This window comes from Sitophilus oryzae, unplaced genomic scaffold (genome assembly GCF_002938485.1).
Source record: "Sitophilus oryzae breed Bouriz unplaced genomic scaffold, Soryzae_2.0 scaffold_1913_pilon_pilon, whole genome shotgun sequence".
NCBI classification, from domain to species: domain Eukaryota; kingdom Metazoa; phylum Arthropoda; class Insecta; order Coleoptera; family Curculionidae; genus Sitophilus; species Sitophilus oryzae.
In genome coordinates, this window is record NW_022146628.1 from 453,097 (window position 1) to 465,267 (window position 12,171).

General features: G+C 31.0%; 1 protein-coding gene across 1 annotated transcript in view; it reads left to right on the top strand.

Annotated features, from left to right (window-relative positions):
• The window catches only part of LOC115883484, a 51,082-nt gene that overhangs the window by 19,965 nt on the left and 18,946 nt on the right, over positions 1-12,171 (top strand). The window contains exons 2-5 of the mRNA XM_030901848.1: positions 5,375-5,506; positions 8,233-8,359; positions 8,659-8,816; positions 11,572-11,778. Of these exons, the coding sequence (XP_030757708.1) occupies positions 5,375-5,506; positions 8,233-8,359; positions 8,659-8,816; positions 11,572-11,778 (624 nt within the window). The remainder of the gene's footprint in view (positions 1-5,374; positions 5,507-8,232; positions 8,360-8,658; positions 8,817-11,571; positions 11,779-12,171) is intronic.

Below are 12,171 nucleotides of genomic sequence, written 5' to 3' on the forward strand. Positions count from 1 at the left end.
TTTTAAAAAAGCGATCCCCCCCACCCGCTTACAGTTTTACGTACACACCAGTACATGAACATATTTTCATGGGATATAACCTAGCACACCTACAGTATATGTCTACACTTTTAAACAAAATATTTTTTGGGACCACGCACTAATTTTTAAAATGATAGGCAAACACTATCCATTCTAATTAATAAACTACTACTGCAGTATGAATATAATTTGGCTGACCATGTTTTAAAATGTATCCTACCATTGTCCGCATATTTTAAAACAAAATTAAAATCTCAAAAAGGAATTTTTCAGGGTAGTTTTTAGTTTTTTTAATTCACTTTTATTTTTCTTTATGAAATTATTGTTTCATCTCAGAGTATTTTTCATTTAAGTACAGGGTGTCCCATTTTGGTTGAAATCATACGGTATCTCCGATATTAGTAAAGATAGAAGGATGCGGTTTGCACAAACCTGTGCCACTTTTTTTGCCAAACGGAAGATGCTGTCAACAACATTTTTATAGCCCTCTTCATTTCTGAGCTACAGGATCTTTTCGAAAATTTTGCAATTTTGTACAGCTCCCGTATCTCTGTTATTATGGATGATATCGAGAAGGTGAAAACTGATTCTTGTAGAACTTTTTACGTAGAATACAGTGGTGTAGTCTGTTTTTCTACGAAAAAATATTTTTGAAAATATGAACTAAAGTTATGCTTTTTTAAATGGAACACCCTGTATCTTTATAAATCATATGATCCACCTAGCTATGAGCTTCTCAAAAATATATATCATTCTATATTTATTTTCACTATTTACGGCAATATTTAAAATATATCATTGTCTCATTAGTAGGCCGTGATAAATAACAAAAAATCAAAATGGTATTTACTAAAATAGTCATACACATATTAAAATATTGTTATATTTTACTTTTGTTCTGTTACCACTCAACCTCTACCTATACCGGAATTTGTTATGACGGGATGGGTTTGCAAATATCTAAAAGCTTGCATTATTAAAGCATTTTCCAGGTGTTCGACATTGTGTTAATTGCCACGATATATTTCATATTACAAAAATCCTCCAAAATTCGAAATCGAGAAAGGGTAAATCCGGGAATCAGGGAGACAATCATATGGGTCCATTGCACAGTGGTTCCCAGATAGGTCATTAGAAATATTAATTTCAAAATGTTTGCATGAAACTGTTGCTAATACTTTTCTTATATTCCCTTGTATTTTTACATTTTTGCTTGTCACTCTTTAAGACTTTTAACTACTTTCCCTTTCAAATCCTCTTAAACGGCATGATAATACTTGTTGCTTAAAGTATATTGCATATAAATTGATTGCCACTGGCTGCCGCGAATTGCCGCCGGATCTTATACCGGTTGGTTATATCGGGTGGTTATTTGACTTTTTGTCTTAAAATAAATAAGTAACTTATTTTTTCCTCTTCGTGTCAACTATTTCGTGGACACACTGTATATCAATTGACAATAAAATTGTATTTATAAAATGTCTGTCTCTTTTATTTTTTTTAACATTTAAAATAAATTTGACCTCTTCAATATGAAAAAAACATGTACATATGTGCAAACATAATCTGTATACCTTTCCGAATAGATAGAACTTAAAATGCAAATCACACGAACTGGGCCCATTTTTTTAATACATATTACATTAAGTTTTTTATATACATTTATTTAGCATTTGTTATTAATTTCTATTAAAAAAAGTGCAGTCAAGCTATAGGTATCTAGATATCTAACAGTTATGACCGCGCAGCTAATTAAGGGGAACCACTGTGCATTGGTTCCAATTCATTGATTTGAGAAATAATAATTTAACAAAATTCTAATATTTTCGTTGTAAGTAAAGTTGTGAGGAGGAGCCCCATCTTGCTGAAGGTATATTTTACGTAAATTAGCTAAAGGAATATTTAAAAGTTCCGATACGATAGCTTCCAAGATTTACAAATAGCGGTAGAGAGTTAAGTTTCCCTAATACATAAAGAATTTATTAGTGGCTCTCAAAATAAAACAAGAGACAGATAGCAGTATACTTTTTATAATTCTTTAGTTTCTTTTATTATCAGTCATGGCCTACTAATAAATATGATCTTTTAATTATGGAGTCTAAAAGGAGGAGGCGAATCGAACGCAAAAATTTTGGGCCCAGATTTCATGATCTAAATGAAGTTCGAAAATCGCCGTTAGGGGCGCATGTGACGATAGGGATACTAGAAATACACAGCTTCTTATGGCAAGAATAACTATTTTGTTATAAATTATAGAGCCAAGTTAATATTTGGGCATATTTTTACCAGAGTTAGCTTTTAGAAACGTGTTTTTTTTTTTCTAATTGAGCAATGTGCGTGGCTAAAATTGTGAATACAAAACCTTAAATTTGAGTTTGAAAAGTTAGTTAGGTTATATCAGATGCCGGCTTTAAATATTCTTTTCCTAAGTTCTTATTATAAAAATGTCTTATTATGGGGTTCTATTTAGTGCATACACGGCCGAAGAAAAATATAAGCTGCTAAAGTATATGTTTCCTTCAACTGGTGTACACAAAATATAGAAGTTCCAGCAACAAACGTATCACCAGTTCAACCTTTGATTTGATGTAAACAGTAATTGTTCCTTGATGAGAAATGTGAATTAAATAGTTTATGATGTGAGTGTGTTAGTGATTTATTAATAATTTTGCTGATGCAGTTTAAAGTTTCATAATTTTTCATGAAAACACTTGGAATGGACATGTTTACGTGCAGTTCATTGTGATACTAATAATAGACATTAAAAACTTTCAAACTAGTAGTGGTTTATGACAAATTACAGCAAATGAATGACGAAAATTAATCAGGAATTATATAATATAAATATTGCACTTATCTTGTTTGATTGGTATTGTGTATCTCTTTTTACTTTTTTTTTTTAGCTTTTCTAAATTGTAAGTTTTAATGTCATCTCTGATGTCATTAGCAAAGTTTTACCAATTATGACTGTTTCACAGACATTTAAATTGAAGATGTATTATGTTCAATGTCACCTAACAATTGTGTTATAAATACATATGTATACATTTGATTTGATCTGTAATTAAAGTTCCTTTTGTTGATATCCACTTTTTTATTAATACGAGTATGAGGTAGGTTTCTAAATAAAATAATAAGTCAAGGACTAACGTATGATCGAAAAAAACGGGGTCCAGTTGGCTGGGAAATAAACATCTATGACATTCCCCAAATAATTTTATATATAAAATGATCGCTGACGCCGTATTTTCTATCATATTGTATGTATTCCTAGTGTATACATTCTATCGAGTAGTATCGACTGACTAGTGAGAAAGAAAATCTAGGAACTAGTGGGGTTGCAGTTGGAAGAGTTTGGACTACAATTAATACACTTTGTTAATGGTCAATCTCTATTTATTCCATCCTCAGGACACTGAAATGGAAATACATGTTACAGAAAAAAGACTATAAAAGTCATTAAGTAGAAAGAACTTACTCAACATGGTAAAAAACCTTCTCTAAAAACTACATTAAAAAATAGGCTTACAGAAAACATTGAAAGCATTGAAACATTAAATTTATTTATTTAGGAATATAAATACATAACTTTTATTTCGATTAATTGACTAACTCCAAGTAGGTAAATTTAATAAATGTAATATACACCTGAATATACAATAAAGAAATTATCTACTAATAGTAAAATAAATTATCTACCCTTATCTACTGATAGTTCCGTCAACTAATTTTGTCTAAATAAGTGCATAAAACACATCACTACTGTGAAGTATTTTGTCTGGGGAACTGCACTTTGCCAATGCTGTAGGAAGTTAGGATGTCTTTCTTCTTTGTCGATGCTAGGATCCTAGTCATCCTAGTAAAAGAGATATACTTAATTATTAAATAAATTTAAAAAAATATTTTTCTCTATTCGAAGTAGCTGTTATTTTGAAACTACATTTTTGAAGTGTAAATAATGTTTAATATTCACTTTCTATAATATTCAAATAATATTTAATAGCAATGGTTGTTAATATATATATTATTAATACCTACTTATTTAATAACAGGTAATTTAAACACCTAGTAGCACATATATAATAACATGTTAGTAGGTATTAAAGTATTAAATTATTATTATTTTAGGCTCTCTAGGTTATGTCATGCAGATGTTCGATTTTGGGCTATATTCTCTATTAATATGATTTTTAAATAAATCTGTACACTGATAGTATATAATTTTAATGTTTTTCTTAACATCTATCATAATTTTTTTTAAATAAATAATCATATTACTTACATTAGGAGCTTTGAAAAGTTTTGGGTTACTTTTCTTTCTTCGCTTTTTTTTCATTGAAATATTCACTTCTACAGCCAGATACCGAGCTATTTCTACTGTATAGTTTTTTTTTTCACAGTGCTCATTGTTATACTGCTAAAAATTCAACAAATTAACTATAATTTTAGCAAAAGCAAACTTAAACCGTATAATAACAATGAAAATATAGTATCCCTATCGATCGCAGTGCCTCTACTGTCAAACCGAGGAACCTGCTTAAAAGTGGGGACAGAAATTTCAAATATGCCCATTGCTGATAAACCTCCTTTTTAAGCCCTCCATACTTTTAATATATTTTTTTTCAAATATTGCACTAAATAGTGAAAATAAATATAGAGTGATATATATTTTTGAGAAGCTTATGGCAAGCCAGATCATATAATTTATAAATATACAGGGTGTTCCATTCAAGAAAATATAACTTTAGCTCATATCTTTAAAAATGTTATTTCCGTAGAATGCCAGACTACACCAATGTGTTCTACGAAAAAATTTCTACAATAAACAGTTTTTACCTTCTCGATATATTTAACAATAACAGAGATACAAGGGGTGTCACAAATTGCAAAATTTTCAAAAAGACCCTGTAGCTCAGAAACGAAGAGGGCTATGAAAATTTTGTTTACGGAATCTTCCGTTTGACAAAAAAGTGGTACAGGCTTGTGCAAACCGCACCCTTCTATCTTCACGAATAACGGAGTCCCATTCAACCAAAATAGGACACCCTGTACAGTTAAATCAATAATACTTACTCATTTATTTTTATGTTTGTATGTTTTTATGGGCGGCTGTTTATAAGCCTTTAAATGTAGTGGTCATATTTTATTTATTAAACCTATCGTAACGGTATATTTATAATGAGATGAGCCGATTAACAGTTTTTACAATATGGTAGGCATACATTTATTGATTCAAATGAATATGTCAAAGTTGTATTTTTGCTTATGAGATGACTCTGACCCTACATAGAATTGAACTGAAATTAATAACCAATTATTTCATACATATACATAATATTTATAACTATTTTAGAAAAGCATAAACCATTTGCCCAATGTAAAATTGATGATTCCAGAACGGGTATTCTCATGGAAGAATTAAAATGCAAATTGACTGGTGGAACGCCACATAAACATTACGGATTTTTGTTTACCTGTTGCAATTGTAAGTTAAATTTATTGTTAATTGTTATACATCACAAGGTTGGTAAAAAGAAACCACGCTTTATTGTACAAAAAGCCAAAACACCTTCATCGACAAAGCATTCACATAACAAAAAAGCACAAAAACAAATATACAAATAATAAAAAATGTCATACAATACAAATCAATTCCAAAAAAATTACGTCATTAAAATTGCAAATAAAACATACATGGACATTGCAGAACACAGGCGTATCTAGAAGATTTTACAAAAGGAAAACTGTAAAAATGGATAAAATTATGTTATAAAATATTAAATATTAAATACTAGACCTTTAACCAGTGTGTGAGATGATCAAAATTTTAAAATTTAAAATTGTTCATGATTAAACATCAACAAAAAAGTCGTTTACCGCATATAGGGCTCTCTCCAGTAAGTATAATTTCAGAGCTTTGCGAAATGCGGGAAAGAATGAAAGTGACTTGATATTCGAAGGCAAATCATTGTACATTTTCTTGGCATTGTACAGGGTGTCCCACTAAGAATAGCTCTCGGCTGTATCTCGGAAAGTATTAGCCGTAGCTGCTACGGAAAAAAATATTTATAACTAAAGAGGCTATGGAAAATTGCTGGAAATTATTTTCAAGTTTTTAGCCGACCGCTAGGGGGCGCAACTGCAATAAAAAATAAGAAAATGAAGTTTTTAAACAATTTTGCCTAGATAAGGTGTACTATAAGTAACAGCTTCATAATCTTCAGTAAATTTTGAATATTTTCTGTTAAAGCCATTTTCCCCTATCTACCAAAAAAAAGTGGTGGGGGAAGGTTAGATCTGTTTTTATTTGCATATTAATAACTCTGGACTGGATGATCGGAATCCAACAAGCGAGGGCTCGTTTAAAAGAGCGTTTCTTTTGAACATAGACGCTAGGGGGCGTTGTCTTACAATTTAACAAACACTGCGCGTTTTTTCAAAAAAATTAAATGCAATAGTATATGCAATTTTAGCTGATAGTAAAGAGTAGTAAAAGCTTAAAAAGTCAGCGAAAACCGCATCTTGATATCTTCTTTCAAACCTAAGATATTAGCAAGATTATAATAAATACCAAAAAATAAGCCCTTAATTACCTTACTTTTACAACACGGTATCAGTAGCCCTCTTGATTATGCCCATTCTAACCTAAAAATAAGATAGAAACAGTTAGTTTATTTTAAAATCGACGATATATCGGAATATCATAATATCAGATGTATTAATATCTAATAATTAAGATATTAATAATAGTGAACAAGAAACGATGACTCAGTGAAGTCATGGTAGGCTTTGGAAAAAAGTTGCTTTTGATGTAATAGTATAAACGTCAAATTGTTATTAGATCAACATTTTGATAGACTTAGCAGCGTTTTTTTTATCTTTTGATTGCTTTTTCAAAATGCCAACAACTTCCAACTACCTACTTCAAATAATAAAGGCATGTTGAAAAAGCATTTAAAAGATAAAAAACGCTGCTAAGGCTATCAAAATGTTGATCTAGTAACAATTTGACGTTTATACTATTACGCAAAAAAACTTTTTTCCAAAGCCCACCATGACTTCACTGAATCATCGTTTCTTGTTCACTATTATTAATATCTTAATTATTAAATATTAACACATCTGGTATTAGGGTATTCTGGTATATCGTTAAAATAAACGAACTGTTTCTTATTTTTATCTAATTTTTTTGTTAGAATGGGCCTAACCAAGAGGGCTACTGATACTGTATTGTAAAAATAAGGTAATTAAGGGCTTATTTTTTGGTATTTATTATAATTTTGCTAATATCTTCGGTTTGAAAGAAGATATCAAGATGCGGTTGTCGCTGACGTTTTAAGGCTTTACTACTCTTTACTATCAGCTAAAATAACACATACTATCGTATTTAATTTTTTTGAAAAAACGCGCTATGTTTGTTAAATTGTAAGAAAGCACCCCCTAGCGTCTAAGTTCAAAACCTTATTACTATTATTTTTATGGTATAATATAGAGTAAGAAACGCTCTTTTAAACGAGCCCTCGCTTGTTCGATTCTGATCATCCAGTCCGGAGTTATTAATATTTAAATAAACATAGATCTAACCTTCCCCCACCACTTTATTTTAGCAGATAGGGAAAAACGGTTCTAACAAAAAAATCCAAAATTTACTGAAGATTATGAAGCTATTATTTATAGTACCCATTATCTAGGCAAAATTCTGTAAAAAATATATTTTCTTATTTTCCATAGCAGTTGCGCCACCTAGCGGTCATTCTATAAACTTGAAAATAATTTCCAGCAATTTCTCATAGCCACTTTAGTTATAAATATTTTTTTCCGTATGCCCTACGGTTAATACTTTCCGAGATACAGCCCAGAGCTATTCTTAGTGGGACACCCGGTACAGTATTGAGTCCTTAACTAGTTGTTTAAAATATATGCAAGTCTAAACAAAAATAAAACATTTATCAATTTTTTTAAAATATAAAAATACAAATTGTTTTCAAGTAAAGGATTCGTAACCGTAGTGGATATTGGCATTGGAATATATTTTACTATTAAGCGCTTCATTTTAGTGAAATTATTTGTGTTTTTCTTATAAGATATTTCTCTTATATTAACTTTAGTCATTTTAGTATCCGATTATTTTAGTTTTTGTTTTAATTAATTCTTTTTTATTTTTATTAATAAATCCATTTAACATAATTGATAAATTTAAACATATTTTAGATGAAAATAACTGTATCAAAAGCACAGACAAGAGGAGCGATTACTTCGATTCTATCAATCTAAATCCGGCGGTAACCCAGTGTAAATACACAATTAAATTAAGAAACAGAAATGTTTGTCAAGTGAGGTCAGTAAAAAATAAATGTAGTGCATGCTATATTTTAATATCTATTGATTATATTAATATTTTTTTACCGTCAACAAAAAACAATGGTAAAATTGCTTTCTTTAGAGACTAGTCTTTCATCAAATCAATGTGATTTGATGAATTTTCAGAACATTTTAAAATACTCTGGTCCATATATTGTCGAATAACTTTAGTGAGATTTTCATGAAGCTCACTTTATATACCTAAATTCTTGATATCATCAGACGTGATGCTATCAAATAATCGCTAGAAAGCTAATTTGTACTTATAAATTATAGGCTAGATTTTGAAGAACTTGTATTGGCTGGAACTACAGCAGTAACCTTACCTTCTGAAACTAATAAGCAAGTATATTTATGTACAACTGATGAACTAAGAGTTGGTCCCAGTTTTTACGGAATTCCACTGTTATGTGGAAATAATTCTAACCAGCACGGTAAGCTATAATTATTTTTGTATATTCTTTATAATACTATTACTATGCTTATTTATATTGTAAATATTTTTATAATGCCACCTTTTTTTCTGGTATTATATTTATCTAATTACATTGGCTAAATGTCTTGTACAATTCATTTGGCAGTATAAGATGTGAACTTAATGTCAAATAAATTCAAATAACAACTTTATATGAAATATAAGTATCTACCCCCCAGGGCTACGATAATTTTGTTAAATTTACCCACTTTTATTTTGTTCAAGTTAATAAGTCAAATAGATTGTCAGGTGTAATGATGTTTACGTATTATATCTATACACTGTGTCAATTTTATAACTGCTCACCTTTAATATCTTTCTTGCAGTTAAAAATATGAAAAATCGGAAAGACACGTCAATTTTATTTGTGAAGGGGACACTTTAAATGAATATTTTAGCCTTTTTCTTTCAACCCCCTAGGAGGGGTTGATGTCACCTTTACAATCTTAAATGGGAATGGGGGTCAAGTGGACATCGTTTCAAAGGGCGTTTAATTGTCTTTTCAATGGTATCCTACTTTGTTGCTTTTAGTCCAGAGGTTTCCGAATAATCGCGTGTCAAAGTTGCAGAAACAATTAAACATTCATTGAGATTTTAGTTTTCAGGCTAGTGTTTACACAAAAATTATTGCAATGGGTCTTCTTGTAGTACAAATGATTAGAAGATTAGGTGGCAACATGGACGTAGCCATTACTTTTTTCTAGGGGGTCGAAATACTGAAAACATCATAAATATTAACGTTTCTTTTCTCAAATTCGGGATTGGCAAAGTAACCTCAAAAAATTTACATCAAAAATAATCTAAAAAAATAGTACCTACCTAGTTAATTTGCGTTTATTCGATGTCTTATTACTGAAATTCCACAAAATGCCTTGCTATTCTATCAACAAATTCTAAAAATACGTTGTTGTGTTAAGAAAAAAAAAATGTTCAGCAAATTTAAAAGATAGCTAAAAAACTTAAAACAGGAATATGACTATTCTTAATTCGCTTTTGCTTGTTGGGCTGTTCAGTGATAAGTGAAATTAAGTGCATAAAGTGAAATAAGTGCCATAAAGTGTGAGAATGGTTTATTCTCTTCAAGGAAGAACTGAAATTATTTTCATTTATGGAGAGGTTGGAAAGTGCGCACGAAGAACGGCATTGGTTTTCAATGAATGAAATCAATATCGTGAAGTAAGTCACAGATATGTGCTGGATTTGGTGGCAAAGTTCTCCGAAACTGGTTCGGTGAGTAATAGAAAAAGAAATAGCCTACGAGTGATGAATGAAGGAGCTCAAATTGGTTTTAGGATTATTTGCTGCAGAGCCCACCAGCTCCTTGGGGACAGTAGCACAACAGACAGGAATATCACACGAGACTGTAAGAAAAACACTGAAAATGCATAAATTCCATCCATACAAAATGCAGGTACTTCAAGAACTCTATGACGATGATTTTGATAGAAGAATAGAGTTTTGTGAAATCATGATTCGTCAAATTAACGCCAACCCTAACATTCTGCCGAATATCTGTTTTTTCCGATGAATGTAGGAAATGTTAACAAACAAAATTGAACAAACGAATTGGAATGACGAAAACCCGCATATTTTTCGAGAAGGACATATACAATATCCCCAAAAAGTTAATGTTTGGGCTGGTATTCTTGGAAATGCCATTATTGGTCCTTTATTTATTGAAGGAATCTGTGTGATCTTGTTGTGATTGAAGGAAAAGGTAATCTGTATCTTAATATGCTTCAAGAGACTATTAATCTTCTTATCACACAAGAGCTAGAAACTCAAATTGATGCAAAGGGTAATCCAGTTTTACAAGAGGATTTGTTAACATTCCAGCAGGTCGGTGCTCTACCTCATTATTTTCTTCCGGTCCGACAGTGGCTAAACGAGAGATTTCCGGGTACATGGATTGATAGAAAGGGGCCAATTGAATAACCTCCAAGATCACCTGTGACTTAACACCATTAGACTTCTTTCTTTGGGGACATCTTAAATCCATTGTTTATAAAACACAACCTACTGATTGATGATCTGAAAATGCGAATTACAGCAGAATGCCGGTCAATTTCCTGTGAAGTTTTCCGGAATGTTTACAGACTTTATAATTGTTTACAGAAAAATGGAAAACATTTTGAACAACTTATAAGGGCGTAAGTGGTGTAGTATGTAGGATCTTCTAATCATTTGTACTACAAGGAGATCCATTGCAGTAATTTTTGTGTAAACGCTAGCCTGAAAACCAAAATCCCAATGCAGGCATGTTTAATTATTTCTACAACTTTGAAACGCGATTATTCGAAAACCTCTGGAGAAAAAGCAACAAAGTAGGATACCACTGAAAAGAGAATTAAACGCCCTTTAAAACGATGTGCCACTTGACCCCCATTCCCATTTAAGATTGTAAAGGTGACATCTATCCCTCTTAGGGGGTTGAAAGAAAAAGGCTAAAACTATTCATTTAAAGTATCCCCCTAACAAATAAATTGTAAGACGTGTCTTTCCGATTTTTCATATTTGTAACTGCAAGAAATATATTAAGGGTGGAAAGTTTTAAAATTGACACAGTTAAAATTGACACAGACTACAACCTCTGCTGTACAATATTAGGCAGCAAAGAAAACAATGAATATTATTACAGTATATGGTCATAGGGAAAAATGTAACTAAGAATATAATAACATAATTTTGTTTAACACTATTTTTTTCTATTTAAGTTTATGTCCATGTGAACCAATCAGATGACCACGTCAATGCTATTACCCTAGAAATTAACATGGCTAATAGATTGACAACACTTAATTTGTTGAAACCAAGCTGGAAAATTAAGTTTACTCAACTGGAATGTCCTTTGAAGAAACACCGATTTGATATCAGCAAGTTTTCAGATATTGATGAGATAGCAAACGATTTTAGTTTATTGGGTATGTACCTTATTAATACCAAAGGGTATTCCTAACTAAAAAGTTTCATAACATACCTAAAAATTATTTATGGTAGTGCGTAGCTGGACAGTGTACAGGGTGTCCCACTAAGAATAGCTCTCGGATGTATCTCGGAAAGTATTAGCCGTAAGGGCTGCGGAAAAAAAATATTTCTAACTAAAGAGGCTATGGGAAATTGCTGGATATTATTTTCAAGTTTCTAGAATGACCGCTAGGGGGCGCAACTGCAACAAAAAATAAGAAAATGGAGTTTTTACACAATTTTGCCTAGATAAGGTGTACTATAAGTAATAGCTTCATAATCTTCAGTAAATTTTGATAATTTTTTGTTAAAGCTATTTTTCCCTATCTACCAAAATAAAGTGGTGTGGG